At 34.1% G+C, this 19,031-nt stretch overlaps 1 protein-coding gene across 1 annotated transcript; it reads right to left on the reverse strand.

The window, feature by feature from the left end:
* Window positions 1–6,822: 6,822 nt before the first annotated feature.
* Window positions 6,823–12,734, reverse strand: LOC136210965 (rsm22-cox11 tandem protein 2, mitochondrial). Its single transcript, XM_066002447.1, has 12 exons — window positions 12,543–12,734; window positions 12,205–12,470; window positions 12,049–12,122; window positions 11,841–11,935; window positions 10,864–10,961; window positions 10,704–10,787; window positions 9,773–9,853; window positions 9,532–9,615; window positions 9,327–9,422; window positions 8,297–8,376; window positions 7,748–7,836; window positions 6,823–7,606 (listed from the first exon to the last, which is right to left on the reverse strand). The coding sequence occupies exons 1-12, from the start codon at window positions 12,673–12,675 to the stop codon at window positions 7,242–7,244; spliced, it is 1,545 nt and encodes a 514-aa protein (XP_065858519.1). The 5' UTR covers window positions 12,676–12,734; the 3' UTR covers window positions 6,823–7,241.
* Window positions 12,735–19,031: the final 6,297 nt, after the last annotated feature.

Raw genomic sequence — 19,031 nt, forward strand, 5'->3', positions numbered from 1 at the left:
TCTGTTTGTATCTATTTTTCGAAACTACTTTTTGCCTTTTAATTCTAAAAAATAGATAAAAAAAGTTTTTTGTAAAATTTCGAAACAGCTGCTTTTAGCACAAAAATCGACTAACATCTACTATCTATTAGCAACAACAACAATAAACAAAAACAGGTGAACCAAACGGGCCATAGTCTCTATTTTCTCTCTATTATTGAGAACTTATCACTTTCTTTATGTTTTTGTTAATAATTTATAATTGTGGAGTCTTTATCCTCTCACTGTTGGTAAATATAACAACATATAATAAATTTAATAATAAAAGATAAATAAGGAGTGAGTTTGAGGAGTATTTTTGGAGATGACATGTATCATAACGTCTTAAATGATAATAAAAAATCAATTGTTTATATTATTTTTAGAATGTATATTAAGAGCCTTTTTGGAAATAGTCTTGGTACATGTATTTAGATTGGCTCTTTTTGCACATACTGATTCAGTATCATGTAAAATTTGCCATTTTGATTTTAATTTCATTCTTTGGCCACGCGTTTATAGTTATATGAAATGCATCTTACTAATATCTCGTTAATTTCTTTCTGTTCCCAACGTCTCATTGCTATCTCTTAGCTAGTACCGTCCATTCTTCAAGCCTTCTATTCCAATGTTATTCAATTCAGATCGGATTGTTATAATGTGTACAGTGGCTAATATAGGATTGGTCGATTGGGGAGCCGATTTTACACGTGCATGTGTAAAAAAAAATTATTAAATCAAACTTGTTCAATTTTTTTCCGTATATATTTGCGTTATAATCTGAGTGGTCAAGAACCAATTTTTAAGTACCAATGTAAAAAATTTCAAAATTAAGCTAGATTGTGTTAAAATTCTTAACATGTAAACAAAATTGTGTCTAATAAAAAAAAAGGTAATTAATTTATTAGTCCCTATATTTTGACAAAACACACTGTTTAGTCCCTGTATTTTCAAAAACACATGATAAAGTCCCTAACCTTTTTCACGATGAACTGTTTAGTCCCTAACGTTTTTCTTGGTGAACTGTTTAGTCCCTGTCGTTAGACTCTCATGAAGATTTTGTTAGTCAATTTGGATTTGCGTTCTTTTTTTCCTTTCCTTTAAACTCTAATGCATCTGAAATCAACTTTCAGTGTTCTTCTTTTTTATTTTCTTCTTAATTGTTCAAATTCGTAAGCATTGGGTCTTTTCTTTTTCTTGTTCTCCATACAAATAGCTTCTTCTTTTAAATTGGATTTCCTCTTCTAAAGTTTGAAGGTAAATAGTAAAATGTAATTTAGTCATTTCTGAAGTCATAAACGGTAAAAAAAATCTAACAAACAGAAGGAAGGACTAAACAGTTCATTGAGAAAAAGGTTAGGGACCTTACCATGTGTTTATGAAAATACAGGGACTAAACAGTATGTTTTGTCAAAATATAGGGACTAATAAATTAATTACTCTAAAAAAATGGGATTTAGAGAGGGCCTAATATGCCAACAAAATTTAGAAATTTAGATTTAAGAAATGTCTAATCAAAGTTTTAGATCAAATGTTCAATTCATTAAATATCCAATCAAAGTTTAATCAAATCACTAATTTAGCATTGTGGAGACGGGGCCGGAACTACTCCAGGTTATATATAGTAGTTTCGGCGACCGGAGGAACCCGGGGCCCCCGGACCCCTCCTTGTACCCGCCCTGAACTTGTATGTGGACAAATTATTTAACGCCATGTGTAATATATGGTAAACAAAATTATCCATCATGGAAAAATATTAAATGCTTTTGTGTCAAGAGCTTACGCATTCTAACAATTAAATGCTCATTTAGTTGTTTTTTTTAAGTTCATCTTTGTTTTACTTTAAATAGTAGATAAATATGACTGTTTTTGCTAGAAACAAATATTGATAGTTATTTGATAAGGAAAATCAATTAATAAAGATAATAATAAAAGTTATTTTAGAGCTTAACTTATAACTTTAAACTTTTCGGTAAATTAATTCATTAGTATGGTATTAATTTATTAAACGAGCCCCTTAGATTAAGTGGTCGAAGGTTTAAATCTTAGTAACTCCATTTGTTTAAAGGAATTTCAACGCATGGTAAGATGAGTTCATGTTGTACATTTATGGTTGTAAATGATCCGAGCGGTTCGGTGTTCGACTCAATAAAAGCTCGATCGTATTCGAATCGATTTATAAACGAGTCAAGCTTGAACACAGTAAAACTCAGCTTGGAAGCTTGAGAGCATGCTCGGTTATAGGTTCATGAACATGTTCATGAACACGATCGATTATAATGTTCATGAATACATTCGTGAACAAGGTTGAATCAATTATTTTTAGTATTTCTATAAAAGGGAAATATAAAATAACGTAGTTTTTGTGTAAACTTTAGTTTTATATGTTTCAAAACTACGTAGTTTTGTATTAAAAAAATTCAAATGAACATAATTAATGAGTTGTTCACTAATGAAGTTCAGGAATAGAATTAGTGAGCTACTCGCGAGCAAAGCTCGTGAACAAACTCACGAACAAGATGTTGAGCTTGAACTCAGACCCGTCCATTTTCTGACGAGACGATCATGAGCAGGCTAAAGTTCGGCTCAATTAAAGCAGTACCTGATTCAAGCCTAGAGAACACTCTATTACATCAGTTTATACTTTTAGGTAAACGGCTTTCTTTTAACAATCAGCAACAGCAAACGATAAACAACGAATGAGCCCTACATTTTTCCGCTAAGGGAAGGGTAATAAGATGAGAAAAAAGATGTATAAAGCTTTAATTTTTTTCAATTTGGGCATTTGACATTTTACCTAAACTATATACATATAGATTTGGTATATATATGATGAAAAAGATATGAGGAGACCTAAGTAGTAAACATCCTTAGAAATTAAAATATGTCCACAAAAGCAAACATCACATATTTCCTAATTTAGAAATCTTTGGAATTTAGTTTTTGTGCTTGTTTCTTTCATACCAAGTAGAATATTATTTAGTGGTGTTAGGTCTTATGCTACTATGTGTGAAGATGTTGCTTTTATGTCATATTGGGATTGGGTTTTAATTTGTGGTAAAAGAAAGATTCTATTTTTATTCTGTTTATTGGGAAAATAAAATTGAAAATTATCATCTAAATTAAAATAATTATGTGGTTTTATCGATCTATATATAATATAAAGCAGTAATAATAAAGTTGAGGTGTCACTTCTTTCTAGTTGCGGTAGCTTCCGCGCCAGCAAGATACGGACGGCGATGTAAACGTACTAAACCTAATGTTTAGGTTTACTTACTACACTACACTTAGTAAAGGAATTGGGTAAGTAGGCAAGATTGATGCTTATAGCCTTCATGCCAAGGAAAGACCCGTCCGATCGCCTCTTCCACAGGGACCTCCTACATAAGCGGAATGGATCGTCAAACTCTGTGCACTAGGGTCATATTCCTCCAGTGCAGCATTCCATGCTCTAACGAGTTATGTTATGAAGAATTTGCTTTGTGAAACCCCGTCTGTGAGTGGGACTTGAGCCCCTGGGTCGAGAACTGGTTCAAAAGTGGAAGGTGGTCCAAAACGAGCTAACGCGAGTTTTCGAACTACGCTTTGAATATACAAACTTTTTTTTGACGAAACTAAGTTTCTTTAAATTTTGAAATCCAGCTTGCTGTCCGCTCCCCTCCACTTTCTTTGCTGGACGGGAAGATGCGAATCGCGAAGGCCTTCCCACCACGCGAAGTTCAAACCTCGCGGCAGGAACTAGCTAGGGTTTAGGTACCAATTCGAAGAGCATTCGTTTTCATCTTCCTATTCATACTAACCACTAGTAGAGCGAGGCTCCGAAGGAGCAGTGACGAGTAACCATAGGGCGAGGGTAACCGGAGGGGTAGTTGCCTAGTAGCCAGCTGACTTACGAGTACCAGCGTGGTCTGGTTGGCAGCGAGTAGGATATATTATATCCTGGCCTCCTGGCCGCAAGTTTACCAAGTACGCTGTGCTCGGAGATCGATAGGCTTTTCCCCGAACCATTGATCCTTGTTCGGTAGGGAGAAGTTGATTCATTTAATGGAGCTTTATTTGTTTGATCTAGTAATGGGGGTGTTATAAATAAGCCATCGCCCGACGAAACAGCAGGCATTCCAACCCATTTTAGTGGAAGGCCGTGCTATTTGTTACTTATATAAGTTAAGATCGATCTTTCGATACCATAACCTTTTTCTTAAGAAGGAAATAAAAGATTATTTTAGAGCCCAAGGATTATTTAATCCGGAATTAAAATCATGCCTGAGCCTTCTCAGCTTCCAGTTTGGCAGCTGCTTCTTTCTTGGCTGCATTATCAGCCGTTCTAAATGAAAAAAAAAACGTCCCTGAATGCGAGGTGAAAGATAGCTCAGTCACAATATCGCATGGATGACTCCCCTCGTAGCGTCGCTTACTATTAGTGGATGAGTGCATCATTAGCCAGCCGGATTGGCCAGTTCAGTTCCCCGTTGTCCTTCCGCCTCTAGGACGAGTATATATAATATTTTAATTTTAATTATATTATTATATTTATCTATAAAAAGATTATTTTATTCGTATTATATCTAAAAGTTCTATAGAATTTAGATTAATCGATAAATTCTCTCCTAAAATCTCTTTAATTCTCTGGATATTTATATATAATAGAAAATAGTAACGATGAAAATGGATGCCATTTCCTCATTTTTTATTGATAAAAAAATATAGTATAATATATAAATTATTAGTTTTAATTGTATTATTATATTTATCTATAAAAAGATTATTTAAAATAAATGTAAAAATAAAATAATAAAATTTAATTTAAATAATACCTTTATGTCATTAATTTTAATTATTAAATTATATTTTTTAATATTTATATGCCAAGATGAATTTGTGGATTGTATATAACCGAATGTAGTTTTATTTGTTTGCGGAAAAGCACACGTGCTTTACATAATTAGCAAAGTGAATGAATTTGACTAATTGTGTTAGTCTTTAATAATGTGACATATTGACTTTAACAACAAGTCAGATTAACTTGCTTACTCTGTTGATATGGCACAATAGAATATTAACTTCAGCTCACATGATATGTTGATTTTAATGATATGACGCATTGCATTGTTGGTTTTCTTGATGTATCACACTAGAGTGTTGACTTTTATTGACATGACATGTTGACTATATAACAGGATAAAGCATGCACGGTCATTAAAGTATAAGGTATCTACTCTAAGAAATAGACGGACCCGTGTTATTTTTTATCACGGGCTGAGCTGACCCCTGCTATTTTTATCAATCCAAGCATGCCAAAAAAATAGATAAGTTTTAGCGGTCCAGGACCGAACAAGACCTAAGATCAGATTTCATTATCCAAGTCCGGCCCTAAGGACATAGACCTAGATGGGTCAGACAGGTATCCGGACCCGTGGACAGGTCTAATGCCAATGAACATAAAGTAGATTTTAAGACAATAAAGTCACTAAATAGCATATATTTGTCAATAAATACTCTTTACTTTATTGACGGGAGACATTCTACTTTATTAACGAAAAATCTACTTTTTACTCTACTTTATTAATGAAGAATCTACTTTTTATTCTAGTGATCTTGTGTACTTCTTACCCCTAAATAAGAGGCCAAACAATGTTAGTAAAAAAATAATTGCTAATTTTATAGAGCGCATGCCCTAATCTCTTTTTTTTTTTTCTTTAAGCATTCTTTTAGTTTTTTTTTTTCACTTTTTTTAAAATACTTCATTCCAGTAATGAATACTGAAAAATAAAAATCAGTCCATCCTATTTTGCTTATCCAATTTTAACCTCTCTAATTTTGTCTCTTCAATATAAGTTCTTTTAACCCTTAAAAATACATAAATATATGTATTCTACCTTTATTTATTACTTTTTTTTTTTGTTTTTTTTTTTTTTTTTTTTGTAAGATAGAGTAGCCTAAGGGCTACAGGGGTACAGCCTAGGGAAAGAGACCGGCCAGGACATCTTGGAGGAGGATTTCATGAATTACATTGGGGAGTTGATCAAGGATATGCAATCCCAACGGGAGATCATAGGCAAGGTTAGCCAAACGGTCCGCACTTATGTTTCCTTCACGGTACTCGGTTTAACAGCTCCTTAATGACATCAATCAAGTTACAGAACTCTTTTGGACTGAGATCCTCTCCCTCCATAAGGCTGATCGCAGTTTGACTCCACCTCCACAAATTTTAGACCCTTAGACCAAGCAAGCGAGAAACCTTCTTAAATTCCCCCAAGCTCGGCCTTAGTAATTGAACAAGATCCAATATTTTTGCAAAGCCTGTGATCCACCTGTCATTGTGGTCTCGGTTCAAACCACCCACAGAAGCATGGAGAGAGTGGCCTTTAAAGGCCCCATCCACATTAAGTTTGAGCTATTGGTGTTTCAGTCTCTTCCACGAGATTAATTGTTCAGCCTTGAGAAGGTACTGGTTTTGGACGCCTCTCAGCATGCATATTTGGTGAGACTAAAATAAGTATTTATGTACTTTTAATGAGAATCTTCAACCAAAAAACGTATAATAGAATGGAGGCAAAATGTAAAAAGGCCAGAATTGGATTAGATGAAATAAAAGAAATTACTGATGCATTAATTGATCTACTGATGACAAAGGACACGAAATTTCAGGTATTCTATACTATCAGCTCCGAATGTAGCTAACCAAATATATATAATACAATACTCCGGAAATAATACACCCAACCAATGAAAATTATTTTGAATCCCACTACATGGATATGATTGGTAAAAAAAAACAAACTATATATACATATGTCGAGAGTATTACTCCAGAAGTACCTTAAAATTTTCCATATAATAGAGATTAGAATGAGAAATTAAAAAAAAAAACCATATACGTTTATACCCCTTAGATACTTTCTTGGTCACGAGTACAAGTGGCAACAATTAAATAAAATGATACACTTTTCGATTTGTCCCTAATATTGATAAATTTTATTTGAGATCTATGCAGAGACAAGGCAAGATCCTCACGAGGCAGGAATAGTATTCCACGTCCCCGTCTCGGCAACGAGATACAATGCATCCTACGATGCCGAGACCAAATGTCTCTCATCTCCGTTCTCATAGGCGATCATTCCGGAGATTCCTCATCCTCATCAGTTTGGATCCCCACAGGAAACGTAAAAGCCCGGTTAGTCACCAGAAACTTAAAATCGAAATGGATGTATGTAAATATTGATTCAAAAAGGCCACAAGTCACCCCAGAGAGATTTTCGTGCTTGATGGTGTAATACCGGATTTCTATTCTTAGTCGCAACTATACGTTCAAAGGTGCCTTCGGTTCCTTCTGGATTAGTTGATCTACAAACATCCATTGAAACTAGCTTACCTCTTCGAATGGGTGAAAATATTATTCTTCCCCAACCACTCCCAAGATCAGCTTCAACTGTTTCATCTTCTACATCATCATTATCGTCTTCTTCTTCATCATTTTCGCCATCATTGTCAGTTTCAATGGCATCAGACTCATAGTAATGCCGATTCACTTCTTTTCGCGGGACAGCTCCAGCTTCAACTTCAGCTTCAGCTTGTGCTATTTGGTCATCTGTCAGGACGCAAAGAAATTATTGAAATCCAATGGAATAAAACCCACTTCAAGATAAACGAATTAAGAATCTAACATACTCAACAGAAACATGCAGTTTTACAGGATTATTTTGGTTACTGAGAAATTGTTGAAATGTACCATAATCAATTTCAAGTTCTTCTGGATTTCTTTTCATACGCTGCTCATTTAGAGTATCAAATTTCATACCATCGAGCGGCCAGGATACCCTGTTCATATATAAGGTATGTGACACATCATAAAATGAAGGGAGAAGTACGAAATAATTTGCAAAGATAGTCCTGGTGGTTTAAAAGTTTGCAAACTGAGGTTTTGTGCTTTGTGAAATTTGTAGTTAAAAGATATGTGAGTCAATTTTTCAATCAAACAATATTTGTGGTTTAGTTAATTTGCAAAGTTACATTTGTATTTTGAGTAATTTGCTAACTCAAAATGACTGAGTTTGTAAATTACACAAAGTACAGAACCTATATTTGTAAACTTTTAAATCATGGGGACTGCCTTTGCAAATTGGCTAAACCACAAGGTTTATTTTTTTAGTTTTCCCTAAAATCAATTCAAAGGGCATGTAGTCTGTTTGAATGCTATAAGAACTTGAAGCTTTTCAAAACGAATTAAAACGACGCTGGTGTATGTGAGTGTACATAAAAAAGACATGAGAATACCGACCTAGGTCTTTGTCCCCGTCTAAAAACAACAAATGAAAATTTCTCATCTTCAAAGCCACGAAGCGGCTCGCCCTTGGAACGCTGCAAATCATTCAGGAAAAGAGAGAATCAGTGATAAGTATTCTAGAAAAAATGGGGGCAAAATTCTCTCTAGCAATCTTCAGAAGGCCTAGACAAGGTCTGTGTGATCACTTATGTTAAAAGGAACAGAATAAACTACACCTTGTTGAGTTTTTGTTGTGGTTTAGTTCTTTTCAGGTGTTTTCTGATCATTTCGGGTCGAATCCATAGAGACCAAGCAGGTCTGGAGTGAATTTCAGAGACTGAAAACACTAAGCCAGGTACCCAAAAGAACTGACCAAGTTCATTTGAAGAATTCCGCGAGTTGTCCACCCTTCTCTTGGCTGAGTTACAGCCAGCAGAACTCGATGAGTTCTTTTCCGCTTCCAGTTTTTTCAAACTAGTTTGTATTTGAAGTGATTTCATTTTTACCCCTGCTTAAGTGGACGATTTTCTAACCCAAAGCGGTGATACAAAAGGGCAAAATACACAATCAAAATCATCATCCGTTCATCAAACCACGAGGCAAAATACACAGTTTAAGATTTAAGGAGAACTGAAGACAAAGCCATTCATCACCTGACGGGATTGGACAAGTTCATCGTGATTTATACTATTGATCACTTCAAATAGCAATGGTAGAAGAGAAATAATCTCTCAATGATCATAATCACATCACAGCTAACTTGAGTTCCCTAAAAACTTAGCAAACTTTACCACAATGACACTGAAGACACATGATTAAACACTCCCGATTATGAGCCGATATATCTGGGAAGTTTATACGCACAAGGACAGACTGAGTAATGGTGTGCTGGTTCACTTAGAAATTATTACTTAAGTTTATTTGGATGTGCTTGCTACTATATCAAAAGGTATATAGAGACAGTATCAAAACCTCGAAGAACAGTTTCTATTTGTAGCTATGATTCTTTAAAGCACACCATGCAGAAGATGAATGAAGGACAAACCTTGTAAGCACGTTGTGATGTAGTCCTCTGCAAACGCTGAGAAAAATGACAATATTTTCCAGATTTCTCCAAAGGACATTGCCCGTCATGAGCACACTGCATCAGGAGAGCTGTTAGGAGAAAATCAGAAATGGAAGGATAAAAGATATGCTTAACAGCTTAACTTCAAAAGATAGTATACAAGGGAGAATAATATTATACTCACAGGAGCAACTATAAAAGCACCACTTTTAACAGCTATCAAATCATTAGAAGCCTTCTTGTTTTGCACTTCAGATTTACGACTTTTCTGGAAGATTTATCGGTGCAAAGCATAAACTTGGTAAGAAAATGCAAATGATAAATAAAAAACTGAACATTCCTGCACAAATGTCAATAAGCGCCACAACAAGGCTTGTTCTGAAAGAAATAATAATAATAATAATAATAATAAAGTAATAATATACCCTCTTTTCCATCCACAATATGTGAGAGCGCATCTGAGAAATGATACTAGATCCATCTGGTGTTCCTGGTTCAATTAAAACCTGCATAGACCACAATTTACATTTTAGGACAATACATGGATGTAGTATCAAATTTCGTGATTCTAAAGAACCTAAAGTCATGTACAACTTGTCGTCTGTACACGGATATACATATAGGACTGTAAACAGTACGGGCATTATCCGTCCCCGACAGGGATCTTCCCTAACAGGAACGAGGAATCCCTATACATTTTCTCCACATGGTGTGGATGGGAGAAAATATTACCCCACAAATGGGGAGGGGCGGGGAGTCCCCACCCGCGGAAATCCCCATCCCCACCATGTCACTACGGGGATCCTTTAAATAACAAAAAGAAAATATCTCTATAATAATATAATAAATTATACATTTAATTTTTTTACTAATATTATTTTTCATACAATAAGATAATTTTGTAAAAATAATCTAAACATAATATTTTTCTGATAATAATTTTTTCTATTGAATGTTCGATGGATTTCTACATGGATATATTGATGCTTACTTTTATTTTTGGATAATTGTTAATTTTATATTTGGTGGATCGATATGTAATTGATTAGTATTGATGCATTGTTTAGTATCAAGTTATTATACTAATATTTTACATTATGCTTGTACGATTGCAGTACATTGTAAGGTTTTAAATTTAAAAAATACTAATAAAATATTAGATCATGAGTAATGAGAAATGGGGATCCCACGGGGATGGGGACGGGGACAATTTTTTCCCCATTGCATAAACGCGGATGGGGATTCCCATCTAAACGGAGACGGGGATTGAGTAAGCAGTCCCCATCCCTATCTCCGCCCACTTGCAATGCTATATACATATTGAGAAATAAAACTCATTCAAAAAGTGAATCATACCAGAACATCCTTTGTGAGATCCCAAAGCTGGCGAACTATAGTAATCCGGTCCTTCAATGATGGTATCTCTCCAAGCACATAAGACTTCATATAAAATGGACATTTAAGAAGAAATCACAGGATGCATGCTGGAAATACCAATCTAATAAGAAAAACTTACAGCAATTACAAGGTCATGTTCCCGCTCAGACTTGTTGATATTCCTGCTTAAACCTTGAAGGCTAGTATAACTATGAATTAGTGGCAAATCCTTCAGACCTGAAACAAGCATCACAAACTAGTATCAGAATTTGTCTCCAAAATATGTTCCTCGGTTGAATGGAAGAAACTAATTCCAAAAATCAGATATTACTAGCCGCATAATTATGCAACAATATTTTTTTCATGACGTTTCATTTAAGTTCAAGCTGGACTATATAGTACTATTAGAATTAAACACTAATTAATGTAAGTTGAAGTCGAAATAGGAATTTTTTTTTATCCAAACTCATGTAGTTACATGACAAAAAGTTTCTAGATAACACACTATGCATTGACCTCGCCGACTGCCATACAAGATAGTAATAAGTTAGTCAGTGAGGCAAATTGTGTTTTCTGCAATTCGAAAACCGAGACAGTGGAGCATCACTTTTTTCAGTGTTAGTTGCACAGGATATTTGGAAGATTTTCAACAAGAGGTGTCAATGTATTCGTATGTCTGATCATTGGAGATATATAATTAGTTGGATGGTTCGAAGAGCTCAAAGTAAAAGCTTCTTGGCTACTTTAAGAAGGGTTCCTTATGCTGCCATAGTATTATCATAAATGGATAGCATGGAACAAGTTTATCTTTCAAAATACTCCTATTAGTGTACAGAAGATCATTCAGAATGTTTCCTGTAGTGTTAAATTGCGTTTATTACACAATTCTTCTCAAATGTATAGGAATAGGTATGATTGGAAAGTTTGGTCATAAGACCCTGTATTGTTGTTTTACTGATCCAAAATTAAATAGTTCATGATTAAATACTTCTAATATTGTAAACAACAAACTCAATCTCAACAAGAAGCAAAGCAATTAACATTACAATGTTGATCAGCCTCAAACATATCTAAGAATTGCTTCTTTAACAGCATTATGATCCAAACAGAGATTACCTTGTATGAGGCTCCGTCCTGCCCGTTGCATAGATTGAGACGGCTCCACTAAGTTAACCTTCTCTACTGACTTTGGCCAGACTTCTCGTGTGGCCCTGTAATATTTCATAGCAGAGATCATCACAATTCATCCGTTCCAAAAGCTGCAAGTGTCATTATACAAATAGAAAGGAAATAAGAGAAATGTTAACCAATTAAAAAAACTCACCAAAAAGCCGATCCAGTACCACCTCCGAAATCCAATACCTTAGCTGGGGAAAAATCCGGTAATCTTCTCTTAACCTAATTGAAAAGATAACTCTTTACAAAGAAAAAGCCGAAATCTATTAGGGATAAGAGTGTAAAGAAGGATAGGAAGCGATACTTCGTTGAGAACTCTATGACAGGCGGAGAAGACAGCAGGCATTCGCGACGCGACATAAGCAACTGTCTGATCGTCTGTGTATTCAAATCCAATATCACCATAAGCGCTCTTGATTTTCCAGCGCTTAGAGCGTTCCATAGACTTGAATGGATCCTCAAACAGCTCTTTTCCAGTATTCGTTGTCAGCATCAAATTCACTTCCTTGATTGAGCTGAAGGACTCCGATAATCTCAACACCTTCCTCTTCATATGCGGTTCCTCTAACTCTGCAAATGAAATTCCATTTCCTTATTGACGCGTTCCAAAAAAAAAACAAATTCGGAATGATATGGATTTACCTCGAAGGTATCTTTTGATTGCGCGGCGGAGGCTGACCGGCACGACGAGGCAGCCCTTAGATTGTTTGGCAGCGGAGAGTAGGTTTTCTGGAGTGAAAACCTTTTTGGCGGTTTCCGGGATTAGACTCGCCATTTCCCGGCGGAGTTTAGGGAGGAACGAGGTGGTCCGATTCGATTCAAAGGGTTTAATGGAAAGCTTAGGGTTTTAGGCTTATTTTTCTCATGGCGTTGAGATTTTGGGCTTTGTTTGGGCCGAAGCTGATGACTTCATGATAGTAAATTCTAATATGGGCTTAATAAAACCCATCTTTTTTTATAATTTTCATTTCTGAAAAATATTTTTTTTTTTGTTTTGAAAAAAAAATTAATTGATTTATACAGAATTTGGGAATAATAAAGTATAAAGTTAGTCATACGGCTATACGAAGAGAACAAGTTTAGCTTTCGCTATAAAATAGTATAATTTTAAACCTCACTTTTATCATATTGCAATTTTAAACTTCTTTAACTAAATTTATAAAAATAACTCAACTAATAAGATTATTATTTTTCTTATATTTATATTATATATAATTATATAGATGTCAAGAATATCATCTTTAATGGAGATTTTAAAGATGATTTGTTTTTCAAATTTATAGCATATGTGTGGATTGTGTTGAGGTGGTCAATGATAGGGTCGGATCAAAATACGGTCTTCTCGCACAATTAAGGACAAATATATCTTGTTTTCTCAAGTAATAAAATTCCAATTAAAACAAAGTATCGAATCAATGAGAGCTATGTATAGCAAATAATGTTGTACTAAAATTTACTTAATGTCTAAGCGGTGATAAAAGTGTTAATTGGTAATTAAATTAAACTACACCTACTCCTAACTAACGTGGGACATACTTTTAGCATGCATTCATAATTTTAGCATACATTCAATGCTTGAATGGGCTGAAATGCAGTGAGATTGACCTAACTGAGGTGATTGTGAAGTTTTAATTCAATTTAAGCAAGCAATTATGTGGTTCCTAATTTACTTTCACTAATTTTCGTTTGTGTTAATCAACCCTTTTAGCCTCGTTAGAGAAAGGTCGAACCTAATCTCAGAAATTAAAGAGTTGTAAATTCTATGGTCATGTCAATTCTTATGATTTCTAGAGGTAGAACTCTGGTAAAGCACTAGCTTTGGATAAAGGTAAGGCAATTGAAGCACGAACAAAATTAAGAGAGAAATAAACATATAATTAAACCGAACTAAATAGAATTTAAACAAAGTAGAATCAACATATGCAATTGCTATAAATGGGTACAAACACACATCACATGATAAAGTCCATGTAAGGTTTAAGCAAGTCTTATAGATCCTAAGAGTATAGAAAGTCTTCTCTTCGAGCACTATTAACCAGGTCAAATGCTTCGCTGGAGAAATATGAAGGAATAACCTTCACTTGCTTAACCATGGATGATGGAAGAAGCTTTGATCACTTGTCAATGGAGAAATTGATTGCAAGCTCTAGTATGATGCAAAAGAAAGCTAAAATTTAATTTTGAATACTTAAAAATGAATTTTAAGTGAGTTTATATAGAAAAAAAAAAAGCTTTACAGGCAAAATTATAAATAAAACATCAATTTACATTTATTATCATGTTTACATCTAATTTCAAACAAGGACTTATTAGATTTATACACTTTCCATTCAAACATATCCTTAACTTCATATTTTCCAAGCGCATCTTGTAATTCTCGTTTGTTTGAGAATATATCATGCACTTTTAAACCGACCACCCCTTTTAATGTAGTAGATACAATATGAATCATAGGTGCATCATGGACCTCTGGTAGTTATCGAAATTGATCAATCATCCTTCTTCTTCTTTCTTCATCATCTATCTTATATATACTTAATGAGACATGGTCAGCTCTTGTATTTGTTTTAGGAACACCTTCACGACGAGGTTGTTTCCGCCGTATAGGTTGTTCTTCATCATTGGAGTTATAAGGATCCCAATTATCTTCTTCATATACCGTTTCTTCGGGATTAAAATTGGATTCTCAGTTATGTCATCTAAAATGGGGTTGGATGTGAGGTTGAAATTTGTGGTCTTTTATTTGCCTCGACGATGAGTGTCAAATTTAATGGTGGGGATCACAACTTGATTGAACTAACACAGGTTTTGGACGTGTAATGTCTTTCGGGAGGTTACTAACATGTTAAATATCGTCTCTAGCAAGTGTACTAGGTCAGATGCAGTTGGATAAAGTCAAGTGTCATTTCCACATGGATTGAGTCTCAAGTTTAAGAATAGTTACCTTAAAAGCTAGAATCAATAAGTTGGAGTTGTTTTAGTGAACATGCATAAACAGGTAAAAACAGGGATTTTAAAAGATAAATATCAGATTTGAACAGATGCATGTCTAGCACTGTACCAAACAGGCAATTGCAAGCACAACTATTCCACACAATGAAGATTAACTAAGTTTCATGGTTTGAGTATCTCTCTCTAATTTCACTAAGGTCTGGTGTCCTATTTCCAAAGGTTCTAAGAATAGAGCTTAACCAAGTGTCCTTGCGTTAAGGGTATTCCTGCATTAAAAACAGAGAGCATTCACAAGTGAAACCTCAATATATGGTCATTTTTATGTTCGTCCACAACAATATATACCAAATGGCTATTTCCATAACTTTGGAGCACTGTTGTGTCATCCATCATTACCAATACATGGACTTGATCATTATCTAAGCATTTATGCACACCATTGACAAACATTCAGAGATAGAAACACTTCATTGATGAAAAAACAATACTTACAATCACCATTTATGGCTGGCTAGACCGACAAAAGGTAACTACTCATTCATATTCATGAGTGAACAGGCTATTCTATCTAAAAATATAACAAAAAACATAAACTTTAAAGGTAATACTAAAAGGTGGCTGGAAGGTAAAAGACTCTTTCACCAACCACAAAATGAGATATTTATAGGACAAAAGTTTAACCCTAAACAGTAAAGGTAAAATAGTACTAAGTACAAAATCAACTACAGCAAGTAAATCACAACCCTTCATTAGCATCATGATGGAAGAAATCTGTCACCCACATTTCACTCTCTCATTAGTTCCTGCTTGGCTCGCGCGTTTAACCGAAATCCATCTGTTTGACCCGTTTCTGCTGCTGATTATGTTGTTCTGCACTTCTTCGTGGCTGTTCGAGAGGAATCCTTGTTGAACTGTCATTTCTGGCTGTTTCTTCCATTATTGGTAGAAAACCTGATCTCTGAAGCTCTTTTCCATGAACGTTTTGCCTCGCAATCTTGTCCATCTTGCTCTTATCAGTTATTCGTCTCGACATTCTCCTTCTTCATAACTCGTGATAGTTGTGCATCTATTGTTCGTGGTTCAAAACTAGCATATAATGGGATCATATCGCTTGGATTCATTTAGCAATACTTTATGAAGCACTAAACATCACTTGAATCAATAATATGCACTACTAAGCCAAGAACTTTGTTTGGACCTTAAGTTGTTTGCTTGGTCATATGTATGTCAAATGAGGTTGAATCAACATGTGCAGAAGTTTAGACTCTCTCTTGTAAAATTTTGAACTTGATTTTTGTTGAAAGTCATAACAACTTCGATTCACCACCACGTATGTTGGTTTTTCCATATGTTTTCCAATTGTTGTTCCACATGATCACATACAAAACATGGTCAGTTGACATACTACTACTATTGAGAAACAAACATATTGTCAAAATAAATTGAAGAAAAACAGTCAAAAGTATCATATCATTTTAGCAATTCAAACAACTGAGGAACATGGTAAAAAAACTACAAAAAGAAATTTGCTTTGTAGTTAATTTAATTGCAAAGTCACAGTACTTCACAGTTAAATTAACTTTAAACCCTATCCTCATAAACCCACAATATCCACATTGTGAAGGCTTGTGCTTCGCAGTTTACGATTATACAAACCCATCGGATTGAATATACCCTCCAAATTTTAATTTCCAAGTTGCAAACTAATTTAAAATATACAGAACTAAACTATATAAAGGAATTTATATATGTAAAATCAACAAAATACTTACATGAAACACTTGGATCTTTGATTAATGTATGAAATTGAAATTGGATTGCATAAAGGATGAGAGTGAAATATAAGTGTTGTTAAGTAATATATATACTAAGAATATTTTGAAAAAGTTAACAATAAAAGCATCTAATTTAGTAAAATGTGTCGTAATTGAGCTAAAAATGTACCTTTTAATTAGGGATACAAACGGAGTGGGGTGGGGAATGCATTTCCTATCCCCGTCCCCGACTAGTCGAGGATTCTCCGTCCCCGTCCCTGCGAGTTAGATGAGGACAGATTTATCCCCCACCCCTGTCCCGCGGGGATCCCCATCACTGTTTAAAAACACTTTTTCCCTATTCCACATCCTCGTTCCCGCGGGGAATCACCATTTATATATTTTTTTAAATCAGTATATATTTTTTTTCTCTTATTCTTCTTTCTAATTTTAGGTTTTGTTCGAAAGAATGATAGAGTATACCTTTAGTTTAGTTTAGGTTTAATCCTTAGCTAATATTTTATTTATCACATTTAATTTTTTATTTGAAAATAAATTTATTTAATTGAAGTTAAATGTTATAAATTATAATATTTAAAGTATAATTTTAAGTATAATAGGGAATAATTGGAAATCCGTCAGAAATTCCCCATCGGGAATTAACGGGGCGGTGTTAGGGATCCCCACGGAGTGGGGATACCATGTCCCATCTCCGCCTCATCCCCGTCACGAGGGATAAAATTATCTCCACATGAAAATTCTTATTGGTGATTCCCCGTCTCCATTGGGACGGTTCACCGACGGGAACGGGAAATCCCCGACCCACTTGTATCTCAACTTTTAACTGGACTAGTTGTTAATTAGCTTTTTTTTTTTTTTTTTCATATTGAAATGTTGTGTTATTTGAAGGGAGATCCGGAAGGAATTTGAGCATCAAATACATTGAATCTATGTATTGAGTATTAGATTTTTATGGTAAAAAAATCCAATAAATTTAATTGACAAGTTAGTAACTTTTCTATGATTAAGATTTTCTTCCATAAATGCTGTTTTGACTTTTGTTTAGTGCTGTCAAAATTGAGATTTCCCTCTTCCACATTAATTTATCCTTAAAAATATGGGTTCATATGTAAACCTATACGTTTTGCTTTTATGTATTTTTTTCCCCCATAATAATCTAATTCAAATTCAAAAACTTTATTATTGGGCACTACACACAAATTTTGAAGAAGAATCCAATCCGTTTTAAGGGAAACAAAGCATGTGGAAGAAAGTGAAATGTAACCCAATTCCTAGCTATGTATGGGCTGTGAAGAAAGAAACTATCGCCGGTCCCAACTTCCAAGGAAACAAGTTTATAACCACACTTTATCATTGCATTTGCTATAAAAAAAAGAATTTGATGACTTGTAAATGGGGAAATTTTAGGACCGGGTCCTCCTAAAGACCCTATAAAATTGTATCATGTGGCGTTATATAGAATGTTACGCTACATAGTGCAAGAGAGAATGAAAGAAATTTGAACTCAAATCGAAGAGAAGAAGATAAAGAGAGAAAGGAGTTAGAGAGATAAATTGAGAAATAGGTAAAGAAGAAGAAGAAGAGGAGTAAAAGAAACGGTTAATTTTTAGGAGTTGAAAAATGATGAGATGTCGCGTTGATTAAGCTTGACCGGTCATTCTTACCTGATGTACATCAACGTGGGAGGTTACCTATAAGGTCGTATGTATATTTGAAGCAAAAGTTATATATCATTGATGAAATTTATCCTTTTTTTTTTTTCAAAAAAAAACATTGGTAGTTCCTGTCAATCTTAGAATTTAATTTTGTTACTATAACAATAGCAGAATTAATGATAATTCATATTATTATTAGATAAAAGTAAAAAAATAATAAAAAATACTTATGGTGTATCCTAATTATGAACACATGCATCTAGTTTAAGAACTTGTAAACAACTTTTAAAATTATATTGTGTGCAACAAAAATATTATTAAATCCTGATCACAGCCAAATATATTTTTAAATTTTTAAAAATTATATTACATATTAATAAAACACAACTGTCGAATCGAATTGATTTTCTGGAAAACAAACTTAAAAGTCAATTTAATTTATAAACTGTTAAAATAAAAAAAAATGAAATTTACGACATGCAATTTATGATTCGGTGGAAGGGGCATGTCTTGGAGATTGTGTTTTATAGATACATGGATATAATTTTTTAAAAGACAAAAATACATTTGATTGTCAATTGTACACATTATCATAATGGTATAACTTAGGCCCTGTTCTTTATTACTTAATTTCAGTAACAATCAGTTCAGTTCAGTTCAGTAGTAATCAGTTCAGTTCAGTTCAGTATTCAGTTCAGTATTCAATAATTTATCATTATTTATTATAATTATTATATATTATTATTATT

Source organism: Euphorbia lathyris, chromosome 1, assembly GCF_963576675.1.
Source record: "Euphorbia lathyris chromosome 1, ddEupLath1.1, whole genome shotgun sequence".
NCBI lineage: Eukaryota > Viridiplantae > Streptophyta > Magnoliopsida > Malpighiales > Euphorbiaceae > Euphorbia > Euphorbia lathyris.

Coding starts and splice junctions, on each gene's coding strand:
- LOC136210965 (XM_066002447.1), bottom strand. CDS start 12,675: ATGGCGAGTCTAATCCCGGAAACCGCCAAAAAGGTTTTCACTCCAGAA. Junction 12,471..12,542: donor AATCAAAAGATACCTTCGAG/GTAAATCCATAT, acceptor TTTCATTTGCAG/AGTTAGAGGAACCGCATATG. Junction 8,377..9,326: donor CATCACAACGTGCTTACAAG/GTTTGTCCTTCA, acceptor AATGATTTGCAG/CGTTCCAAGGGCGAGCCGCT.